General features: G+C 44.4%; 3 protein-coding genes across 13 annotated transcripts in view; all 3 read right to left on the bottom strand.

Moving 5' to 3' along the window:
• Positions 1-17,149, bottom strand: part of LOC108164678 (voltage-dependent T-type calcium channel subunit alpha-1G) — a 90,084-nt gene extending 72,935 nt beyond the window's left edge. For 10 of the 11 annotated variants that reach the window (XM_033389347.1, XM_033389370.1, XM_033389372.1 and 7 more), the window contains exons 1-2: positions 17,043-17,149; positions 16,015-16,253 (exon numbers count right to left, since the gene is read on the bottom strand). The gene's annotated coding sequence lies outside the window, so the exon portion shown is untranslated. The remainder of the gene's footprint in view (positions 1-16,014; positions 16,254-17,042) is intronic. The other variant, XM_033389351.1, reaches the window with a different exon arrangement.
• Positions 17,150-19,403: 2,254 nt separating this feature from the next.
• Positions 19,404-21,321, bottom strand: LOC108165040 (vanin-like protein 3). The gene is made up of 2 exons (XM_017301078.2): positions 20,469-21,321; positions 19,404-20,406 (listed from the first exon to the last, which is right to left on the bottom strand). The coding sequence occupies exons 1-2, from the start codon at positions 21,154-21,156 to the stop codon at positions 19,523-19,525; spliced, it is 1,572 nt and encodes a 523-aa protein (XP_017156567.1). The 5' UTR covers positions 21,157-21,321; the 3' UTR covers positions 19,404-19,522.
• Positions 21,322-21,424: 103 nt separating this feature from the next.
• LOC108165039 (vanin-like protein 1) lies at positions 21,425-23,600 on the bottom strand. The gene is made up of 4 exons (XM_017301077.2): positions 23,490-23,600; positions 22,774-23,416; positions 21,920-22,643; positions 21,425-21,849 (listed from the first exon to the last, which is right to left on the bottom strand). The coding sequence occupies exons 1-4, from the start codon at positions 23,562-23,564 to the stop codon at positions 21,633-21,635; spliced, it is 1,659 nt and encodes a 552-aa protein (XP_017156566.1). The 5' UTR covers positions 23,565-23,600; the 3' UTR covers positions 21,425-21,632.
• Between the last annotated feature and the right edge of the window lie 1,772 nt (positions 23,601-25,372).

The raw sequence follows: 25,372 nt of genomic DNA, 5'->3' as shown, positions 1-25,372 counted from the left end.
GCAGCGGAAAACAGAAACGGAAACGGAAACAACATAAACGGAAGCCCATGTCTAACAAGTTGCTGAAACTATGCAGAAGTACGAGAGGAGGAGGAGGAGGAGAAGGAGGTCCAGCAGAGGCAGAGAGAAACAGAGAAATACGGCCTGACGAGGCAATACAAAAAGTCCGCGCGATTCGACACACAAATGTGATTAGTGCACACGGCACTGAGGTCCTGTCTGGGGCATCAGGTGATTTTCCTAAGCTGCCTCTGCCCCTGCCCCTAACCCTGGCCACCATATGCATGGCATTCTCCCTGGGCCACAATATGTATCCACCATATCATACATATCTTCCATATCCCACCCTCAAACACAGCCTGAGATCCACCAAACACAAAGTTGCTAAGACGTCGGCGGTTCAGTTTCAGTTTCGGGTAAATCCTTTTTATGCCATGTCCTTGTTGCTTCTGTATTTGTTGCGGTTACCCGTCTCTCGCTCCATCTCTCCATCGCATTTCCCTGGCTGTTTGTTTGTTTGCCTACTTTTAGTGTTTAGCCAACGTCGCATAAAAATAGAACAGCAGCCAGCAGCACTCCAGACCATATGGCACAGTGGATCGAAACATTGCGGAAACCCGAATTAAATCTACTCCAGAACTATAGTGTCCACCATCTTCAGTTACTCGAAATCCAGTCATTTACCGAAGATCGATATCAATAAGTTTTCTTTATGGGAGATGTAAGCGCATAAATCCTTGTCTGAAAAGTGTGAAGAACCTTTGAATGAGCTATCATATTTTTGGCAAAAGTCACTGATTCAAAGACGCATTTATCATATTTTCAATAAAGACACACACACACACACCTGTAAGCCCATGGAGTACCCCTGAGGTACCACTGTGCCACTGTGGGGATCATTGCATTTTGTGGCTGGCGCTGTGGTCGCGTAGCTTTCGCCTTCCCTCTCTCTCTCTCTCTCTCTCGGTCTCGCTCTTTGTCTCTCTTGTTGCTGGCTGTCGTCTGCGTAAAGGCTTAAAGTATTACAGTTACAGTAGTTGCCACCACTGCCTCTGCCTCTGCCACTCGCTGACGCTGCCAGTGCCAGTGCCACTGCCACTGCCACCCGCTGCTGCTGCTAAGCCAAATGTTGACGACGACATTTGCTGCTTTTGGCTTTCGGATTTCACTTTGCCTCTCAGAGGAATATGACCAACTTTTTGTATACCCTCTCCACAGGTTGGGGGTGCCTATGTTGATCAGCATCAAAAGCTCTTCGGTCTGCTATTCCTTTCGGATCGGATTGCCATATCATCTTTTGTCTCAGCAAATCAGGAATCGGTCGGAGGAAGTCATTTGTTTGTGAAGATATTTCAATAGACATTTTTTGTGTGGAGGCACACGTTCCTCGACATTAGGATGTGCGATCCTTTGCTCTTTGGGTAGCAGGAAAATTCGAAAGGATATCCAAGGGTTAGCCTGTCTTTCTCTGGGATTTTGTTGCGACTTCTTCTTGTTCTGTTGTAGTCACAACAAATTGCTGTAAGCTGTGAAACTAATCTTGGCAGTTCCTCCGTTTCCGATTCGGATTCCTCCCCCTCTGCTCTCTGTCTCGCAAAAGTTCTTTCTCCTAGTTTTATCGCAGGGAATGGGGTGCATGGGTGGCTTTACGGGAGTACGAAGAAACTACTTCAGCGGATTACTTTTGGATATTTTTTGTGTGTGTCGTTGCCTTTTATTTTTAGCAGGTACATAAGTGAGCGTAAACGCAAGGCAGCACGAGGGGCGGACGCGGCCGATTGGGGCGAGTGTCCGCCGCACTCTCATTAGTCGCGTGTAATTTCCCAGGGCTCACCCTTCGGCCCCCCTTCAGCAGCTGTTGGTCTCACGTGCGGCGCCACTCGGCCAATTTGCGTTGCGTACTTTCCAGCCAGCGGTAATAAGCGGGCAGCGGCCGCTAGTCGCCCTAGAAGGCTACGAATAGGATGGTGATGGTACAGGTGAGGTACACACAAAGGGCGGTTGACCCCATTGTATACGCTTTTCTTAACTTTTGTTGTGGTTCGGGGGTTGTGGGTTTCCATCTCCTTTTGTTGGGAGCTTGCCACAAATATAATTATGATAATTTTGGTGTAGTTTTTGGGCGTTTAATTCTGGCAAAATTAAGAGTTACCCAAAGATTTCCTTGGAACTGCCTTTAAGATGATAAAATAATACCATATCGTATCTTGGTGTCAAGGCCCGTGTACCTCGACACTGTACTTGTATGATAATTCTGCAACGACCATGGCATACTTTTTGGTGTTGAATATCATTCTTCTGGGCCCTTTAGAGTGTGACAAACGTGTACAGGTAAGAGCTGTGGTACTTTGCAACAAATTCCAGTTGGAAATTCCATTTGGAGGCCGCTTAGGCAAATGGGAATTCCTAATGGAAATATTCGTTCAATTTTCCCCATCAATATGGCCCTGATTGAATGTGAAACTAATAGAATAAACCGATTGCCAGAATAGAAGTGTCCAACACGAAAGAGGGGGTGGGGTTGGGGGCGAAAGGTCGGGGCACGGATGATGGAGTGGTGGTGGGTCGGGTGCGACACAAACTGTTGCCTCATGTGATGACAGGCTCAAGTTGTCGTTGTTTCGTTTGCTTTTTCCTCGGCCCCTGCCTTTCACTTTGTGCATTTCCGTCAAGCGGAAATTCGCGTAAATTGCCGGCATGTCCACTACTCGAGAGGGATGCCGAAGCGGGGCAAAGGGAAGGTGACGGGGACGGGGATGGGGGAGGGGCAGGGGCGCTTGTGCTACCGGAAGTTGATGCAAGTCTAGAAAACGAGTGCCAAATGCCGGAAGCCCATGGCATACTTGGACACAGCCGGAGCCCAAAATGAAAATGAAAATGAAATGAAAACTGTTTGCAACCGGGCAACGACAAATGCAATTTTCCCAGTGAGAGGCACACCGATTGAGGTAGAGTCGGGAGGGGCGACAGGGCAAAAGTATGTGGCTGTGAGTGACACGTTGCAGTGGCACTGCTGCAATGAACTGCGTACTAATTCGTGTGGCAAGGTATCAGATTGAACGGCCTTTGAGGAGCGATTCTCCATATTTCAATGACGGATTCTGAGGCTGTGGTGGAGACAGATTAATCTCTCGTTGACATGAAATGAGGAAAGAGAGTTTGTGGGATGACAGCTGGAGGCAAAGAGACAGCAGGCAGCTGTGGCAGTGACAGGATTACAGAAACCAAATAGCTATGGTTCAATGCAATCGTTTAATTTACCTTGGAGCATGTCTCCCCACACCGCCTGGTGTCTCCTCAAGGGAGTATCACAATTTATCAGAGGATCTGTGCTTTCATTCCCATCTAAGAGATGTCCAGACTCCTAGCTCTCATTAGTTCGTATCCTCAAAAATGGATAGACCATTTTTTCATATCATCCACATATCCCTTGGCCTTTTTTTTATCTTCCATCCATCTATAATTTCTTGCCATTTCTCAAGCCTACCGCTTGATCTCTCATCTGTTCGCTGTCCCATTTCCCGTCTGTTCTCTGCTTCACACCTTCACACAATCCGCCCTCGAACATATCCCTTGAATCACCACCATCTCCATCGTCTATTCCTATTTCAAATCCTTCTGGGTTCGTTTCTCTCGTTACTGGACTTGTGCCGCTGCAGGATTTCGAGGTCCCTATCCCGCTTACCCTGGCGTAGTTTCAGCTGCTTTTTAGCCTCGTTATCCTTCGTTCCTTCCATTCCTTCATCCATTTTCATGCTCTCCTTGTGCTTTGTGGCTCTTCAAGTCCGAGGGGCAATCCACTCAATTTTTATTCGTTATTTTCATGTTGGCAATGTAATAAAGAGGCTCATTCCGGAGGCCCCATTTTGCCATTTCCCTATTTCCCTTTTTTTCCTCGTGCTCTCCTTTTTCTGGCATTTTATGCTCTACTCTGGAGTTCCTTCGTTCCTTAGTGTTGGAGCGCGTTGGGACGTTATGATGAAGTGATTGAAGTGCCGCCGATGGGGCTCACTGGAATGACCATTAGACATGCAAAACGGGCGACGTGTTGCTATTTATCCACCCCAACCCCCAACCCCCAGCCCTGAACGCTGAACCCTGAACCCTGAACCCCACGGGCCAGCCATTTTCATAACGGGGGACATTGTTAAGGACATTTTATTTTGGATTAACTCCAGTGTCGCTTGATTGCGATTGTTGATTGTGTTGCGTGTTAATTGGCCACGCAATGGCGACAAATCGAGTTCAAATATTAGGCTCCTGGAGAGGGCACCGAAGCACAGTTCTGCAGAGGGGAGAGAATGCTGTTCACACAGAAGGAGTGATCGGAAGACATTTTCGTTCGTGGTTCATCATTGAGCCTAGGCTTGGGTTCAGTCAGAAGGCGCGATCGATCTTTTTTTCCTTATTTCCATTTCCATTTTTCATTCATCTTGCCATTCATGACTAAAATAGTTAATGCTCTAAAGAAGTATTCCACTTATGCGGGCACTTTCATACCTTCCCTTGCTGAATATTTCATGATTTCCACTCTTCAGTTCCGTTCATTACCAAAAAATATAAGAAATATGATGATCTATTCGCATTACGCAGGAGGGGTGGAGAGTGCAAAGAGGGGTGGTAGCACCTTGTACCTGACCCCCAAGTGGAGGCTGTGGCCGTCTTGCTCTTTCCCTCTCTCGGTGTGTGTCAGAGATTAATCTGCAAGCCTCCCTCCGAAATGTATGCCAAGTGGCATCCGCTTGGCATAATGAGCTGCTGCCTCTACAATTGCTTCAACCTTGACATCTGCCTCCCAACCAAAACCCCAGAGCCCCCAACAGCGGGAGGTGGGAGTGGGGCTAGAGGATGACTTGGTGGTGGGGGATTGGTGGCACATTTGTTTTTATGTTTTTGGAGAATCAACAGTTTCCATAATTTCAACATTTGTATAAATTTCGCATACAGTAGGCAGCCCCGCAAACTCGAATACGCCGTGCGATGCGATGCTATCATTAAGAGCTTTACGACAATGCCGGGGCAATAAAATTAATTAAAATTCAATAAATTGACGCCTTCACCCCCATAGAATGAAACATTCAAATGAGAGCTCTGTGAGCTCCGGGTCACAGGATGGGGCCTGTGGCCCCGTCACTAATGTTTAACGTTGGGAATTCCGGAGGGGCGAAGCGGACGGATGGATGGGCAAGGATCCACGGGAGGAGTGTGGGGACTGGGGACTCATTCTGCGGGAGCCCCTTCTTATGTTAATGCTCAATTACAATTGTTGTTCGCATTTGCTGTTTGCGTTGGAAATTGTACGAATATTCTCCCGGGCAATAGGCGAAACGGGGATTGGGGGTAAATGTGTTGAAAGCGAGACAAACACTGGCTGTGAAGGGGGCGGGGTGGCCCTGGGGAAAGCCCAGAGGAGCGGAAAACCAGAGGACTGTGGAAATAGTTGGGAAAGTGTTGGAAGACGAGCACAATAGTGGAAGGAAAAGAGAGGACTCGCCAGCTATAAGAATTGTGTCGGGGTCACCATTTTTTTCTTTTTGGGTGGAGGAAAAGTTTTTGTAACATTAGAAAAAGATGGGACGATAACATAGAAACGTCTAAAGGGATGATCCAGAGAATACGAGCAGAATACGGAAAAGCAGAAGCAATCCTTTAATGATTAAATTTGAAAATCGAGTGAACCTCGGAGTCGCAATTTCTTGAAGAGCAACGGGAAAATTAAATGACATCAGACACGAAAATATCATTTACACATAGTTTTATGTTGCATAAAACATAGTTATACATAGAAATATAAATAGGTCTATAGGTGGGAGACCTTCTTCAAAGCACTTTTTAATAGAAAGTCAGACATCAATATAAAAAATCACAAATTCCAGAGAATTGCACTAAAATTAAATGAAAAACCGAATGTTAAATGGAGAAACTTCAAACTGTATTCAATATCTAATGAAAAACTGCAGTCAGACCAGACACAGTGCTTGACAGGTAGATAGCCTCCCAAAGTAAAGGATATCCATACGATTCCTTTTGACATTTCCATGGCGCCTTTCCCTCTTTTCAGTATTCAGCTTTTACACGACACAAAAATGTATTTATATTGTTTATTACATAGTAGTTCCCCCCATCGCGATGAATCGCATCGACAGGCAGCGAATGATTTAGAACGTCATAAGAATGAAATCCCTCGAAGCGCCACCCAAACCAAACCGAACACCCCCTTCCCTTACGACCCCAAGGCCTTGGTGCCTCCCTAACGATAAACAAAACAAAACACTTAAAAATGCACAGGTAATAAACAACAACAATTACAACAACTGCAACAATCAATAAAAATAGAAAAACAACAAAATTGCAAACAGGTTAAAAGCAAACAACGTTATAGATCGATAGGACCAGCATTGCAACTAAAAGATACCCAGAAACATACAGCATATTTGGTGATATGAGCGAGTACATATGAAAGACTGTTGCAGATTCTTTTTTGGTGATATGAGTATATGTTAGAGGAAAGACTGTTGCAGATTCTTTGTGTTAAGTTGTAAGATTACTTCTCCGAAAACAGACTCAAAACTGCATGTCTATACCGAAACTAACTGTGAAACATTAGAGACTGAATTGATGCCACATGAATTTAGAATTTAGTTTGGGCCACATCATTATACATGTATAGACCGGGATATATGTATGTACATACATATGTCTTTATACAAGCGACGATTGAATACCTTGTTATATACAATAAAGAATGAATGGCCCCAGTGATTTTTATGATAGATAAGTAGATACTATCTTTGCTTCCCAGTTTTCCAATACAATACAATATAAAATATAAAATATATCTATAAAATAAATCGTGATTTTGTCTGGATAGCTAGATCATATCAAAATAGATAAAATAGAACATATCTCGGTTTAAAATATTCATGCAAGCCAGATCCACATTCACTGGATATTTGTGTGCTTTAGGTCATAGAAACCCATAAAATTACAACGTAAAACTACTGCCAGACCCTAGGGAGAACTATAGAAAAAATATTTGGGCCAAGCGAAACGAAAATCAAAATCAAAGCCAAAGTCGCGATAGGTTTTAAATGGGGAAATGCGAATGGAAAGTGCAACTGGGGCCGAAAAAAATAGAGAGAAAGGTGGAAAATTTCGGAGTGTGAAAACGGAGACGATAGAATGGAAAATGGAAAGAGAAAGAGAATGAAAAAGAGAAAGCAAAGGAATTGAAAGGGCTTCGGCGGCAAATTGAATTGTTTGTCATTGAGGGGAAAATGGCAAAGTGTGAGATTGTGGAGCGAGAAAGATGAGATGGGGTGGGGCCCAAGGAGGCCCAAGGACCACATGTAATTGCACACACATACACCCACGTGGTGCCACATGGCAACAGTTGGCCCCCACAAAAGCTTTTACAGTCCAAACAAAAAACAAAAAACCAAAAGCCAAAATGAAGACACAAACTGACAGCGGAAATTGAATCGCATTGCTTTTGTTTGTGAGCGTCTGTGTAGGCGTCTGTAAGTGCGAAAGTGTGTGTGTCCCTGGGAAACTGGATATGTGCGAGAGTCATTCCAATTCTTGTGCAAAGATACATATGTGTTTTCTATCTTAAGCTGAAAGAAAACAGAACTCCGCAAAGACATTTTTTCAGAAGAACAAGGGATATTAATGGATTGGATTGCAATCCATATTTCTCAGTTTCCATCGGAGAACAGAGAGCGAAACAGACAAGTTTGAATCACACAATATTGCCAATGGAGCATACGATTGGTCTAGCGTGTTGATTCTTTTGGTAACTGTTCAATCCAATAACTAGAATCGTTAATGCTCTAAAGAAGTAACCCAATTCTGCATTCCACGAATCCATTTCTCCACACGACTATAATTAATGATCTTATCCTACTTTGCTTTGGGTTAATTCTTAAATAAACTCCATTTATTGCTGAAATCTCTCGAATACCTCATCATATATGGATGTTTGCTCCGAACAAATAATGCTCCAAAATGTTCTAAGCCATAATCTTAAAAAAAAAACTTCTCAAATGCGTTTTCCTACAACCTACAAAAAAAAAGTCGTAAAAAACAAAAAGTTTCATATGATATCATGGAGGATTTTTGGTTTCGACTGACTTTTGAGGCTGCAAAAAGAAATAGTAGCTCTTTCTCTGTGAAAAGCTGCATCCAGGACAGACACTGAGATACTGGCACACGGATACGGATACACAGGACGCTCCTCTTACAGAGGACAGTGGGACATTAGAGCTGGTTAAAATCGACAAAAAGCGCACAACTTTGCGGCGGGCAAAGTTCTCCGACAACAAATAACCACAAGTGGATGACACAGCTGGCCAAGCCGTTACTTTTTTTGCCTCCTGCCACATGCCACATCTCCCTTCGTATCCTCTTTGGTTCAGGCGTTTTTTTATTGTGGCTTTTCTGGTTTTGGTACTTTTTCCTCTTGTTTTTGTGGGTTTTTGCGGTAACAGTTGTCAAAATATGGTTAGGACATGAAGTGAATTGAATGCAAGAATATTTCATTTGCCATTTTCGTGGACTATGGAGAGGCTTGCTCTTAGGTTATCTATGTCCTGGATTGCATTGGTGCCAGCCACTGTTACACACACATAAGATATGGCCTTGCCGACCCCTGATCTAGACTAAATCGGGGATGTACAGTCGGTGGCAGCAGAAATAGGCTCGATGAAACTCGATGAACAACTCCAGTATCAAACAGGTTCAATTTTGGAGCCTAAACTCCGCCTTTGGATGTGGATGTAGGCGTGCAGGGATAAAGGGATTGAATGAAAGAAAGGCTAAAGAGGGTAGGAGGAAAATCGTATATATTTTCTGTGTAAGAACATAAAATAACAATTGTTTACACAAAATTCTCTGAAGGAAAGTTATGGACAACTTTTTTCGATAAGCACATCATATTTAATGGGGGCTTTATGCCGAATGTCCTCACAGCTACTGTCTTATCATGCCACATGAGGCGGCGGGAAAAGCAGGTAAACGGAAATGGGATTGCTATCATTTATTTATTGCTCAGCAGATAAAATTAATTAGCAATGCCCCCACCCCACAATCTCCCTCTACGCACACTCTCATCAAAGTTTGAGGCCTTTCGAAATTCTTGAAATATTGTATTTTTCTTTGCTTCTTTGCCGGACAAAATCTGTTTGATCTTTCATCAGGAATGTGCAAAGTTTCCTCGTTCGCATTTTCGCATTTCAATGGGGAAGAGCCACAGACACAGACAAAGAAAAAAAAAAAATGAGCAAAATTAAAATTAAAATTCATGAGCTGGAGACAAGGTCTTAGAAAATTCAACAATTTTCTTTTATTTAAGCAAAAAAAAAAAAAAGTCTTGCAAAAGTCTTTAAAAATTACGTTTATGATTATGATTATTTTATATACTCAGCGCTGCTCTCACTCTCCGTTTCCATTACCTTTGCTGACATATTTTGGCAAGTATTTAGAGAAAAGTTCTCCTCCCTTATCCTCTCTTACCTGCCACTTCACTGATCCACTCCACCACTCGTACTGCTTCTCTTCGCTCAAAACTGTGTAAATTCATAGCATCATGTTTGAGGGGGAAGCTGGCAAACTTTTTGAGGGCAAAAACAACAAGGGACAAAGGCAGGCCAAGAATCGGTGGTCGAACCTTTAAGTACCCTAGAAGATGCATCTACGCTTTGACCTCTAAAGAAAGCCACAACTGTGGAACTTGAGTTAAGTTAAGCCACAGAACTTTGTGAAATAACTAATGGGAGACAGACGACCCAACTGCTACGAGCTTTTAGTGACTTTAGCGAGTAACGAGGGGCGAGAAGCAGTGATAACGAGTATAAGAACAACGCGTGCAATCATTATCTGAATATAACGAGTATACTAACGAGTATAAAAACTACGAGTACGACTACGACTGCACTGAGAACGTATTTCAAACAGAATAACAATCATATAACGGGAAACCAAATATTATCTATGGTTTATATTTCAGATATGTATGTGAGCCACAATTTGTTGAATATTCTTTATGTCTAAATAGTCTGGGCAATGGATCTCTAATGCCTGAATGTTTCGACTGTTTGGGCTTCTCTGAATTCCCATTAAACGTATCCAAATCGTAATGCCCTCTGCTGCAAAGAAGGGTATCCAACAAACAGGGAATATAGGGAAATAGAGGGGGAAACGCTGGGTTTCTGCAGCAGGTGGTGCCGAACGGTGGGGGTGGCTTTTTGGGTGCCAGAGGTTGGGTGTGTGTGTGTGTTCATCGTCGTTCGGTTGTGTGTGTATGTGTGTTTGTTGGTCTCTGGGCCGCCCCGCAGGCAAAGGGCAATTTTCAGTTTGAATATTTTAGCTGCTAATTAAAATGTATTCGCGGTTAACAAAACGTGCGCTCCCAGGGTGCCGCCGATGCCGATGCCGATGCCGATGCCGATGCCGCCTCCTTTTGCACCTGCACCTGCTGCTCAATGTCGAACCTCCTACGCAGCCAACCCCTCAACCGTGGTGCCTCCTGCTTCTCCCCCTTCTTTGCCACTCAACCCCTGAGTGAGAGGGATTTTCCTCCTTGAGTGTGGAAAATGAGCGAAAAGTTTTGCAGCCTTTGGGTGGGAGATGAAGCCGCAAATAAACACAAAATGTAATTGCATACAGCATAAGAGAGAGGGAGAGAGAGAGAGGAGTAGAAGGAGAAAACACAAGAGGAGAGAGAAGGGAGACAATGAGAATTAACAGAGGACCACGACAGAAGGACGACAGAAACAACAAAATTCCCGCAAAGCAGAAGGAGTCCAGTCCCCAAGGCGATCAAAAAGGGGACGGAGATAAGCGGCAGGGTGAAGAGAAACAGGAGGGGGAATGGAAGAGATCAAACGGCATGTTGCATGCTGCATGCTGCACAATGAATGCATAATTGAACTGCAAAACGGAAATGCCTCCTCTGGCATATTGAATTTTCCTTAGACAGGGAAATGCTATTGCCCCCGGAAATGGAGCTGAGGTGTAGAAGGCAGGGGAATGCCAGGAATGCCACACGCAGCCTGGGCACGAGGAAAAGAAGCAAGGCAGCATGCAACAGCAACTGCAACGGCAACTGGATCACAGGCCGAAGGTTAAGTCCGTCTGTTTGTGGGAGAGTGTGGCATATACCAGAGATATGAATTTCAGGCCCAAGGATATGGGATATCCCGACCTTAATGCATCTGCTTATAATTGCTGCTGCTGCATGCATCCCTGCTAACCACAACCACTTCTAATAGCCAGAATCGTTTCAGATTACCAGGTGGGAAAACCACTTTAAACAAATTCATTTTGCAAAGGGCTCAAATAACTACCCGAATCCATAGAACATCAGTTGGAGCTAAGAACTGGAGTCCCTAGAAAGTTTAAGCAAAATACTCAACTGCTATCGAGTATAACGAATGGTGAGAATGGAGCGAGTACCACAGCAGCCTAAACGAGTACGCGAATGCAATGATAACGTGTATCAATAAAAAGCAGTTCGAGGAGAAACCCAAGAACCTTAAAAACAGGAATCTTTACAATCCAAGTCGCAGACTTAAAAAGTCGCGTCCTTAAGTTCTAAAAGTAAACATAAGCAATAATTATATACACAACGATATGAAGAGCAGCAAAAAAAAACCCAACGAGTGTGAGAGAATCAACTGCGCAACGACTCGCAGCGGCAGCAACGAGTGGCAAAGCGTGAATGCAGCGATTAACAAGACAAGAAAAGAAACATTCAAACCATTCCTGAAAGCCCCTCCAACGAACGAGTGCAGAAATTAGAAGTGGAAAACAGCAATAGCAAGAGAGGGAAAGAGGGGGGCAAAGGGGAAAGGAAACCTTGTGGCCCTGCGCTCGAATCGCTGGTTAATGACTGGACGAGACTCCCACTACCAGTGGCATTTGAAAGCAGGGGTACCGAAGTATCCCAGTGGTTTCTGGGCTGCCCCATGGGGCTGGGCATGCAACTCATCAAATGTGACAGGCAGTGCAACTGCCCCGTGACCCCTGCTTCACATCTGCCCCCAATCGAGAAGACCCCATGCGCCCCATGTGCAGCAGTTCACCTGTCAGGCAGGAAGGCAGCAGGCGGGCAGCCGGCCAGTCGGGGGAAGCATAATGTTGCACAATGTACACGAGTATTTCACATTTCAGCAATGTTCTCTCAGTTTGTCTGGTACTCTATTTCTCTCTCTGCTTCCCTTTATCTCCTTTTCTCCGGTTGTGTGTGCCCCATCGAGTATTCAACTCTCGCATCAGTGGCAAAGTGACATGGCGCATATTTCAAGGTAAACACATTCTGAATTTTGCATATCAAACGGTGGGGCAGACGATGCAAACAACAAACAGCACAAAAGAATAAAGAGAAAGACACACACACACACACTCGCACACATACAAAGAAAGAAAGAAAGAGACAGAAAAACAAACACATAGATAGATTTTCCACGATGCACCTGCTGCTGCTGCTGCCGAGTCCGAGTTCTAATTGTATAATTAATGGATTGCCTTCTGTGCAACCCCCCGCCCCCATGCCCCATGCCCCATTCTAATGCCCCTAAGCATCATCTAATGGTCAATTGAAATACTCGTGGCGTCCAGACGTCCTTCAGATTGAATAGTTTTCCAAAAGATAAAGAGAAAAGCAAGCAAGCGAGTCTGATCAAACCACTTACAACCGGTTAAAGTTGCTGCAAATCGGAATCCCCCATAGGAGCCCACCCTTTGTGCAGCGCCACGTGGAGCGAGAGTTGACCATTAAGTTCAGCGATGGAAATTTTGGGGAAATTTTCAACAACAATTCATTCCGCTGCCAGATCCATTCGATAAACTATTCATTACTGGACTCTATAATCAATGAATTAATGAACTCAATTCTCAGTGCCTATCGCCGAATCCATTTTCGATTCAATCACAACTAATTTGTGTCGACTTTTTTTTGCCCTGATCACTAGCTATTTCCATGGAAAATAGGCTGGAATATCCGCAGATTGCGTATACGCAACGTGGTGCCGATGATGTAGCAAGAAAGTGAAGAAATTCATTGAAAATCGATAATTGATGGAACGACCCCTAAAGAAGAAGACACACACGGGTCTCCTACTTCTTCGCTGCCTTTTTGTTTCTTTCTCTCTTCTCTCAATCTCTGGTTCTTTCTCGTTTTATTTCTGTATATCTCTCTGCATCTTTCTGTCTCTCCTCTCTCGAAATCTCTGCATCTTTCTCTGTTTACAAATGCCGCCCGCTAATTTATTTGAAAAGCCATTTGTTACCTTTGCCCCTGCCCCTGCCACTGCCACTGCTACTGCCCCTGCTCCTGCCCCTGGCTCTGTTTACATGTCGCTCAGTCCGCCAGTTGTCCGCTTATCCGCTCTGTCCACTCTGTCCGTTTGTCCATCTATCCGTCCATGTGTATACGTTGGATAAGTGTATTTGTGTTTGCTTTCTGGTTTTTAGATCGCGGCATTACATACACATTTACATTTAGCGTTAATTCAATTTGCAGTCCCTTCCAGAAAAACGGAAGAATGAAAATGGGAAATGGAAATAGAAAAGCAGTGCCAAAAAAAAAAAAAGTTTAAAGTTCAGGCGGCCCCAAAAGAAATACCAGACACAAAAACACACACACCAAATTCCCCACTAATTGTTTATATATTGAACATAAATATACATCGAAATGCGAGTAAATACAATTGAATCGTACGAATCGTACGAATCGTTCGAATAGTATACGTGTTAAGGTTGATGTTCAATGAGACGCTCAAATGGGATTTATAATCAATTCGTTTAGTGACCAAAATAAATCTATATACTACCTATAACGACAAAGAGAGCGAGAGATGATGAAGAACAGGAGAATACCAAAAAGGGAGAAATTGAGAAAGCAAAGAATCAACAATCAAGAAAGAGAGAACAGGGAAAGATGAATAGAGACGGACAGAGAGAGAGAGAGAGATTCTATTGATGTATCAAAAATACACCCAGAGAAATTGAAGCTTAAACATATAGGGATGCAATATCAATCACAAATCTCACACAAAACCTGGATTTTTAAGAACAGATCGAAAATATTTCCAGAACATTTTGGGAAACTGCATGGATATTTTTACCAGTGTACTCGTAGATCGAACAGCTGCCAATTGCTGGCAAATGCCTCCTCCAGCTATCGCTCTATAATCGTGCAATATACTTGCACTCGCAATATATACCAAACCGATACATACAATCAAAAGTTTATTTAGTGGAAAATCGTGAAAATTGTGAATATCGAGAATATCCGAAAATCGTGGCGTATGTACATATGTATGTACCTTGTTCATACATATTCTATATGTTTGTGTGCGTTTTGTGTTTTGTTAAGCTTTAGTAAATACTTGAAAATTTTAATGCCGTTTGGCCAATAATTAAGGAAGAAACATTTTCAATAATCTCATGCCACATGCCACAAACTTCCCTTCAAAGATTTCACCCCCTCTCTTCTTCGGATCACAGCACAAATCTTGCGCATATTTTGAGATATTAATCATACGCACAGTCGGCCGCTGGCAGAGAAAATGTGCATAGATATTACAAACATAGCACAGCGAAAGCGGGTGAAAGATGAACAGAAACATAAACACAGAGAGAAAGAGAGAGAGAGAGAGATATATAGACATAGAGAGAGAATCAAATTGGAAAATTGGAAAATTTATTGAAACATTTCGCCGTCCACGGGGAGACCGGACCTAATGGACCCGCAAGATGTTCGCATGTTCGAAAGAAATGGAAATGATGGATAAAAAGGTTGCATCCCAAACTCAATTTAGGGGAAAAAACGGACTTAAGTCCAAGTGAAAAATAGGGAAAATAAAAGAAAATGAAAGAAAATCGCCAATTACAACGAAAAGAATGAGAAAACCAAACACCAATGAGCGATTAATGAGAAGACAAATTTGAAAATGGTAGGGAAAATTGGTAAAAGATAAACGAAAAATGAAAATGAAAATTACAATATCAAATTGTAAACACAAGGAGAATGAAAGCGGAGAAGCGATTTGGGGGAAAAATAAACAGATGAGAAAATAGCAAAGCGAATAGAAGGAGAATACTGAATAGAATGATACTAAAAGAGGAAAAATGTGCACGCGGGAAAAAAAACCAAAGAGAACAGGGAGACATCCTTTGGAAACACCTTTCTTTAGAGAAAAATCTTTGCAAATTGTTCCACTGCAGCTAAATGGTTCCTTCCTTTCTTTTCCAAAGTTCAAAGTGCTCCAAAGTTTACAAAACTTTAGAATCAATTAAATTTTTCACAGCAAATTCCCCATAAATTTCGAACTTTAAGGCTTTTAGAGTTGGCTGTTAATGTTTTAAATAAAAATCTCTATAGATTCCATAGTTTATTCAAACAAGAAAGCTTCACAAAAGGTTCAAAGGGGTTTCGTTCTGGGTAAAAGGCAATTTGTAATGTACTTCTGTCAGAAATATTTCTGACAAGAGCTGAAATGTAATTGCAGCTCTCAGAATTTCATCCTCACAACGAAACACATAGGAATGCTCCCCCACTGCAACGCTGCGTATGCGTTATATTTTCGTTGGCCAATATTCTATGGACATTGGCATTTACCAGAATTTCCCGACTTTCCAAGGCCACTGCGTTTCAGCTCTGAGCATATTGCCCTCAAAGGATTACAACGAACAATATTTGAGCCCCTGCTAGTTCTGCATTTTCATTGAAATGCAATAAATGCCTCATAGGTGGTCCTCTGAATTTTCTTTCCAAAGGGAACCCGTGCTCGCATCTTCGTAGCCCAAAAATATTATATCCCAATTACCATTTAATTATAATATATTATCTATTCCTTAAGTTCCTCGCAACGCTCAAGCATATCTTCCCGAAACATACACAAATTTCCCCGTCCCGCACTGCAACACTGCGTATGCGTTATATTCAGCGTTCGAGATATTCCGTATTTGGTAAATGTTTCCAAAAAATATTCGATAAACAATGGCATTTACCTTTTATCGGTTGAATGGCCTTCTCCGTTCTCCGTTCTCCGTCCGACTGCTCTTTCCGTTCTCCTTTTCCGTTTTCTCCGTTCTTTTGTTTTTTGGTTGTTTTTTTTTTGTATTTCGCTTTCAATTTTTCCTTCTTATTTATGATTTGATTTGGTATTTTTGTTTGCTTTAATTCTCTTTTCAAATTTTAATTCTTTCTGCTGATCAGCTCTTGAGTTGTCTTTTGTCTTCTGGTGTCTCTGCCAAAATCACAACAATAACCGAAAAAAAAGGCAACAAACAACATTAGGACTTCTCGTGCGTGTGTGTGTCTCCCTGCGCAAGTGTGTGTGTGTGTGTGTGTGGGTGTGCTCTATGGATCGTTATACATATATGTATAAAGAGCTGCAGAACCATAAACTCGTAGAATCTTAAAACAAGAATTCGCGCGCGCGCTGACGATATACAAAAATCCACCTCCGAGGCAGAAAGCGAGAAAAAAAGAACCAAAGGACGAAAACTTTCAACACAAACACAAAAAAAAAACAAACTCCTTTATAACAAAAAATGTACAAAAAAAATTGGAGTATGAAACCTGATTTTTATTGCAAATTTTATATTTAATATATCCGATTCCGCATTCAGTTTTTTATTTGCCAAATCTCAAATTTTGTTCTCTTTGAAATTTCGAATTAATTTCGAAAATGGAAGTCCTCTTGCATTTTAAATCCTCTTTTTCATTAATTTATTAGTTTCAAATTTTGAATTTACGTCTTGTTCAAGTTTCGAATTAAAAATTATTATTAAATTTTGAATCTCCATCTGCAATAAATCTAGAAATTCTTCCTTTAACGGATTTCAAATTTCTTTCGTTTTTAAACTTTAAATTTTAAAACACGCACTTTTTGGAAAACTTTTCAAAAACTCGATTTTTAACGGTAGATTTTACAGCTTCTTTTTGGTGTGTTTGTGTGTGTGTGAGTGTGTGTGGTGCGAGTGTGTAAGAGAGAGAAAGAGAAAGAGAGAGAGAGAGAGAGAAATATAGAGACAGTGTCTGTCTTGCTTGGACTCCAAGAACTACAACAACGCAATGTTATCCGCTCGGAGGCTGAACGCCTACTGGATGTTGCACGCGCTGAAAGCTTTCGCAGAATGCCAGCATGCGGCAGCCAGCACGCAACGCGTTGGGCAGCGACGCCGGCAGCGCCGTGCCCACAACGACGGAGGGCCCGAACAAGAGCCGAATGGCCAGACAGCCAGCCGAATGTCGGTGGCTGGATGTCGGCTCCAGCTGCATGGCGCTAGGGAGGATTGAAGGGAGAGACGGTTAGAGCGTGTGGAAGTCGGAGTGCATGGGGGGGGGGAGATGGGGAGAGGGGGAGCCACAGTGGTACTGCGCTTTTTAATTGCATTTTTGGGCCGCCTCGTGCCTCGTGCGAGGCGGGCAAAAGCGCAGCGCAGCGAAGCTCTCCTTTGCCATCGCCTTTGCTATGGAATCCATAAAACATATCTGTGTGAATAATTCAAGGCAAATATAACGCAGTCTACACTCTGGAAATCTCTACACTAACGCACACACACTCCCAAGCACACACGCACACAGGTGGGCCGCCACACGCAAGCTATATTCGTGTGAGGTGAGCCACTGCCAGAGGGATCGGCAGATACGAAAGATCGGTAGGAAGACTCGCAGTCAACGCACGAACAAGTGGATCGCCCTTTGGACTGCGATAATTCCAGCGCGAGAAGGTGGACCGCCCCATGAAAGGAAAGGCGATACAGAGACAAAGAAACATAGAAATTAGAAAACAGAAAAATCAAATCGGAAGAACGGATATGCCTTACCTCAAATACTCATATGCCCTGGCCACACGCATCTTGTACTCTCCACGGCTGGAAGCTTATCATCGTCCCCCTTCGGCGCTCCTATCACCGCCTTCCAGTCGCCGTCGCCGTAGCAGTCGACGTCTGCGTCGCAGTCGCGTGTGTGCTAACAAGTGGGGGAGCAACAGTTGAAATGAATGAAAACTTCTCTGCGCCAACGCAGAGCGTCGCTGTCGACGCTGGCGCCCGTTTCATGTGTTGCTTCTCTCCCACACCTGATAGGGCGAAAGCTTAGAGCGAGGGAGTGCAAGGGAGGAGTAACGAGGGGGTGGTTGGATGTTGATGTTGCTTTCCAGTCGCAGCAGCAGCGGCACACTGTTGCTCTTCTCTGGCTGTGTGCGTGGGTGCCTTCTATGTCTCCTTCTCTGCATTTGTGTCTCCTCTTTCTGTCTCTCTCTGCTGTTCTCCCTCTGCCTATGTGTGTGTCTGTGTGGAGATTGTTTTTGGGGTTCCGTTAAGCAGCTACTAATTTTTGTTAATCACACCTTTAATGACATGAACTTGACACCATTCCCCGCCCTGTATTGCTCTGCTCTGCCTACAATTCACATAAATTAGGCAACCAAATAGACCCCGCTATGTGGCTATCATGTGTGTGTGTGTGTGTGTGCGAAACACTTAATTACTGTTAGCTAGCAGTTCAAGAGCAGCACACATAAGCGGTAAACAATAGTTTTTGGGCTCATGCAGGAAGATCGTTCCTATACTTTTTACATAAAAAATACTAGAAAAGTACTGCAGATACTAGGAAAAAAACATTATAAATACTAGAAAAATACCAGACATACTTGGTTGATACCAATTCTATAATAATCACTGAAAAGCACTACGATTTATTTTTTTGCAATTTTAAAAGTTTCTTTGGAAACCCTGATGTTTTTCACACCGATCGTTCCTAAATGCTCCGAATAATCTACCTCGAGCATCAAACAGGAAAAAAGGATAAGATATTGACGGCTCGCTTTCTATGTGGCAAGTACTCTCATATGCAGCACAGCGATTTGAACAATCTGCCAGGCGGCACAAAACAACAAATACGTAACATTCTTGTGTGCCTCGCGTGATTCATGAGCACTAAACCATGTTTATTGGAAAATTATGAGCAATTAGTATAAATTGAAAGCTTCTAAGATTTATTAGTATTTTGCATCTGAATGCAGCACTTGAAATATACTATTTAAGAATAATTTTCAAACACAAGCACATGGTTAACATATTATTTTAACCAAAAATATTTTCCAGCAGTGCTATATAAATTGATATTTATATTTCTATGCGTTGTGAGTTTATGAGTTAATTTTTGTGGAGAAATCTTGAGAACAGGTGAAAACGTTTCCTTTCGAAGCTTGTGTGCCTCGACATTAGTATACCTTTTACTCAGATTCTATGAATATAATATAATATATAATATAATTCTATAAAAGGCCACCAGTCGAAGGAAAGAGGCCTGAATACCCCCGTATGCGATATATATCGCGTAGTATGACTTTTGGGAATATAAATATATAGTAAAACAATTAATTAACTAAATTTGTTGCATTTTGTGAGTTCTTTAGGGAATAATATTAATCCTAAACCAATAATTTTCGCTTTTGAAATTGAAAAAAGGTGAAATACGAGTAGAGAGAGGCACAAAAGATAGGCATTATTTCCACAGAATATGAATCACCATCGTCAGGAGCCACATCATGAGCATTCCACGCCAAACAGCTGCTTCAGTGCGCGCCCCTCCATTGGAGGCGAACTCGTCAAAATAGTTCCCGTAAAGGGCAAAGGTCAGCAGGTGGCGATGCGGCTGGAGCAGCTCCAGCTCCGTGTGGGTGTGGGTGTCATTGCCAGGGACCTCCTGCAAGGTCCAGGCCACCTCCGAAGGCTGCAGCGCGTACAGTGAGGAGGCAAGAGTGTTTGGCATCAGCAGGCGGCGCTCCCGCTTGACAAACTCCCCGCTGATCCACAGCGAAGTGAACTCCACGCCCTCGCCGCCGCCCACCGTCTGATTGCTGAGCAGGCCGCAGCTCTCGGGGCTGCCATCGCGGCAGGCGAAGAGGCCGCACACTCGAATGGAGCTGTACTGCTCCTCCTCGTAGCGACGCTCTGCCACGGACACGCCCAGACGATAGTGGTACTCGGATTGAGCTCCGAGCAGGCTCCAGCTGAGCCGGAAATCGCAGCAGAGATCCGCCTGGCAGAGCCGCTTGCTCGCCGAACTCCCATTGACCAACGGCAGGGCCCACGTGGAGAAGTTGCCAATGTCCGGCTGCTGGAGTAGCTTCAGCAGGACTGCCGCACCATCTCCTTCATTCCGAATGGTCGTATTTGTGGGCATCCATGGCGATCCACCGGTTGGCACTTGGGCCAGAAGCAGTTGTCTCTGACCCTCCGTCTGATTCGACACCATGATCCTGGTGAGGGCCCCCTGTTGGCCGGCATAAATGCCACTGCCACTGATCCCTGCCAGTGGCATGCTGGCACCGGCCGCCAGCAGAGTCACATTGTTGGCCCAGGCCCAGCCCTGCTGGAGTTGGGTGGCTGCCAAGAGAGAGGACAAGTGAAATAAGTGGGACTCTCTGTCCCAGATCTCTTTGTCTTACCCGTAAGGAAGGGCAGCTCCGAGTTGAACATTTTGGTGACAATCAGATGGCGTATGCTCAAGCGCTCGACCAACTCCTGGGCCGGGCTATAGAACAGCATGTCGAAGCAGATAAAGTGCCCGAAGGTCACCCCAAAGTCCGTCCGGAAGATGGCCAACTCTGCGGATTTGGTGCGATTGGTAAGCGGCTCCAGGTAGAGGTTCCACTTGCGGTACCGCGACACCACCGCCCCGTTCCTGTCGAACACCACATTGGTGTTGTAGATGTTGTAGCCCCTACTCGGTACGGAACCCTCCTCTGACCGTTCCTTGACATTGACCACCAAATAGGTGTGTGCACTGCGTGCCGCACAGGCCAGTCGGCGCAGGAACTCCGCCACATGGGGATCATCCCCGTCGTGTTTCTCGCACAGACTGTTCTCCGTTTGCTCTGGCACCGCCGTCAGCTTGAGCACACTGTTGAGGGTGGCCTCGGGAAAGACCAGTATATCGCTGGTCCCATTAGCAGCGGCAATCAGCTCCAGATACGCGGAGAGATTCTCCTCGAGCAGCTGCTCGGAACTTCCACCAAGCACCGCCGGTCGAAACTCCGCCACTCCAGCTGTGTAAAAATCGCCATCACCTCGCACCGGGCGACCGGCAAGGTGCACCACCGCCACACAAACAACCAGCCAGCGATTGAGACACATTGATCGTCTCTCGAACGACGTTAGAGCCAGACTGAGAGCCCAACCGGTTTCCGTACTCTCTGTCTGTCGGGAGGCAATCACGCTATGCCTGGTGTGCTCCAACTATCTGTTGGGATCTCAATTCAATCTTATCGTATATGTTCGCATCTAATCAACGCGTCTCGCTTTTATTGCTGCTGCTTTTGGATTATATTGAACATTTAATTTGCTCTTTTGTGGCAGTCTTTTAGGCGAAACAAACTCGAAAGTATTGAGGGGAACGCACGAATTTTTCAGTACTAGTTTGGGCATGTATTTCCATGCATATATTTCCCTGAATTTGAACATATTTTAGGACCAGTTTTGCCACCACATTAGAGAAAGTTTCGTTGGGAGCTGGAAGGCATGAGGCACAGCACTTCCAATTCCTCGTCTCCTTAAATTAAACTATGTATATTAAAAAAAGCCAATACATTGAAGAACAGTCTAGCGGTTGATCAGCCCCGCAAGAGGAGTAGCAGCGGCATCAGCAGACCAGCGCCAAAGAGCACGAGCCGCGAAGATCCGTTCTTATAGCCACAGGCCACTTGCTGCTCCTCTGAGCCGACACCAAAGGTACACTTGTCATCGTAGTAGTTGCCGTAGATGGCAAAGGTCAGGAGGTTGCTGACCTCGACAGAGTCGCGCAGGCCAAAGCGAACATCATACTGGTAGCTGTAGCGGAGATTGGATGCCAATTGGAGTTTTAGAGATTGGAGAAGCCGAACTGCAATGGACGACTCACCTGTCCTCTGATGGCTGTTCCTGCGACCATTCGAACCGCGATGGCTCTAGGGGCAGGAGGTCGTCCAGCACGGTGTTTGGCATCAGAAGGAACTCGCTCGACTCCGGATAGGTGACCCCGATCTCCAAACGGGTGAAGGCCACGCGCAGCCCTTGCTCCTCCAGCTTTTCCGAGGAGGGCAGACCACCGCACTCTTCGAGGGTGGGGCCCGTGCACGCGAATAGGCCGCAGTTGCGTATGTAATTGGCGTCCACATTCTGTTCATTGCGCCAGCCATCGTAGGCCCCCAGCCGGTAGCTCGCTGAGCGTCCACTGCCGCCCTCCAAGGGGCGCCACTCGATGTCAAAGTGGCAGCAAAACGTTCCATAGCAGATATCCTTCGTAAGATTCCCGGACTGGTTCTCCGCGATCGGAAGAAGCTCACTCTGGTAGTTCTCCAGGTAGTCCCGTTTCATCGTGAAGTTCGAGCTGCTGATCGCCTCTCTGGTGGTCCCCAGAGCTCGTCTCTGACGCCTCTGACGGATGGGTCGTCGCACTGTATACTTTGGCACCTGTGCCACATGGATACTACGCTCGCCGGTGCCCTGCACCATCACGCTGGTGAGGGCGCCCTCACGTCCATGGTAGATCCCGGAGCCACTGCTGCCCACCAAAGGAAAACTGGCGCCGGCGGCCAGCATATTCACATTGTTTGCGTAGGCCCAGGCCTGCTGGGTTTGCACAGCTGTCGGGGGGAACGGAGATACGTACAGATAATGAGGAGGGCTAATCTTTAGGGCACTTCATCTGGAGAGGGCTCCTCAAATTAAATTCCACTTAGGGGCGATAAGGGGACTCTCCGACTCGACACTCACCTGTGAGGAATGGGAGCTGGGAGAACCACATGGTCGTGTAGATAAAGTCCGTGATTCCCTGCTCCAAGATCAGCTGATGGGCCGGGGTGTAAAACAATATATCGAAGCAGGTAAAAGTCCCAAAGGTCACGCCAAAGTCCGTCTCGAAGGTCTCCAACTCTGGCTCGTATGTGGTGTTCCTGTTCTCTCCATAGAGATGCACCTTCCGATAGCGGGAGATGACAACCCCCTGGCGATCGAAGACCACATTCGTATTGTGGATATTAAGGCCATCGTAGGCACAGGGCCTTGGATCCTCGGGCGTGTCCGTGCAAAGCTTCTTCTCCGACACATTGATCACCAGGTACTTGCTGACATTGCGAGCGGCACAGGAGAGGGACACCAGGAACTCTGCATAATACAAGGCACTGGGATCGTTCAGGCAGGGGGCGATCTGTTCCTTGGGATCCGGCACAAATGTCTGCGGGCCCATGCTATTGATCGTCAGCTCCGGAAAGACAATAATGTCCGTCTCGCTTGCATTCGCCGACTGTATGATCTCTAGATAACCCGCCAGATTGTCCGACCAGGGGGAGGTGCTGAGTACGGATTGCCGGAACTCCACCACTCCGGCCGTATAGTAGTCGCTCTCGGCGATCGACGCCTGCAAAACCAGACACAAAAGCAGATTGTAAATAATTGTGAAGTCCCCCGAATGTACAAAATTGGTTCCCCACCTGATGACTCAGGCCAGGGAGCAGCCCAAGGGTCAAGCAGAGCCAGAGGAGCCTCCAACCAGAGTTCGTTGCCATGTTGCCACGCTGATGAGTGTCTGTTCGTGTCTGGGGCAGTTCGCAATGCTTTTATACCCCACATCCAGCCATCGTTATCCGGCGCTCGGTTAATCTAATCATCAATCGCCAACGTGTCTTGCACTCTCCCCATGAGAAAGAGAGAAGAGAGTCGACCCACCGATCCAATCCGATCAGAGAATTCAAGTTGGAGACCTGAAGACCTGGCGAAATTATACGCACTCTTGGCGGACATTTGGAGCTATTATTATGCCTCTATTCTAATGCCATGTTTGTGGACCGTGGCCATGATTATTGGGTTTTTGTGGGCATTGACCATTGGACTGTATTTCGGGTCAACTATTATTATATATTTTTCGCAAGTCTTATCGATGTCCAGCCCCAGACTTACGCTACTATTGTTAATCATCAATGGTCTCATGTTCCATGTACACTCAGAAAAACAATTTCTCAGGGTGCACCAAACTTTTTACATAAATCAATTGTTTCCCTTCAGATATTGTAATTTTTATGGCCGAGGGCACAGTTCTTTTATCAGCCGTCGGTGGCTTATCAGCGACTGATTTGTATCAGAATCGAAGACTGCGTATTTTTCTTGGAACTCAAAGTGGGACCATCTGTACTTGTCCACGGACGTGTTTAATATAAATTTGATAAGTAGGCGAGAAGTGGTGGCTATCATAATAATCGAATTTATCCGATTTATCCATTGTGCATTTACATGCATCCGAGATTTTGTAGTGAGAAACTACGCTTTTAATATACAGTAATAAAGTAATAAGCATGTATCTCCAGTTATCCAAATTTATCCGTATGTTATCCACATTTATCCAAAGGTATCGAATATTAACGGGAAAAGTTTTATTTGAGTTTCAACGTGCTTACTATTATTGTAACACATTTTGTCTTAATCCAAAATGTATCCACTTTTATCCAAAGCTATCGAGTTTTATCCAGAACATTTCATAATGAGTTTCAACGTGTTTACAATTATTTAAAAAAAATTTTTATGCATCCAAAATTTATCCACATTTATCCGAAAATATCCATATATATCCAAAGCCATCGAATTTTATTCAGAACATTTTTATATGAATTTATATGATTTTGTTGTTATCCAGAAATGTATCCAAAAATATTTCTTTTATCCAGAATACTCTCATAAGAGATTCACCCTGTCTTTGAGTCTTTTATTTGATTTATTTTATTCCAAATTTATCCACATTTATCCAAAGCTCTCGACTTTTATCCAAAATATTTTCAAATGTAAATCAGCGTGTTTATGAGGTTTTCATTAATCGAAAAGGATAACTTTTTATCCACTCTTATCCGGAATTTTAGGTATTATAAGACCCGAAATATCACAGAGCTTTTCTTCCTTTGCAGAAAACTTAACAACTTTTCAGCGTCTAAATCAATGGACATTTGTTGATAACCATTCCATCCAACGACAGTTGAGTGGAAACTTATACGAAGTCCACACATCAGCAGTCAAAATAACTGCCAACCCCATCACTCTGATAATTGCTGCCACAATCGTCAGAATACTCGTAAAGGTCTCAGCCGCCACTTGAGTCGACTCGGCTCCACTTTTCGGCTATTATCCTGCTTCTTTGGGGCTTGTTTTTCTTCCTGTTTTTTTTTTTGGTCCGTTGGAGCAAAGGTACATAAACGAGTACATAGTCCCATCCGCACATCTTCTCGCATGCGGCACTTAATGCATTTCCATACGCTCCGATGCAAAGGACCCAAAGCCTCCGAAAAATTCCTTGGCTGCTTAAGCATCTTAATACTGAATGCAACATAAA

The sequence above is a fragment of the Drosophila miranda genome, chromosome XL (genome assembly GCF_003369915.1).
Source record: "Drosophila miranda strain MSH22 chromosome XL, D.miranda_PacBio2.1, whole genome shotgun sequence".
Lineage (NCBI taxonomy): Eukaryota > Metazoa > Arthropoda > Insecta > Diptera > Drosophilidae > Drosophila > Drosophila miranda.
The sequence above is the reverse complement of the archived record's forward strand: the minus strand, read 5'-3'. Positions and strand labels throughout refer to the sequence as shown.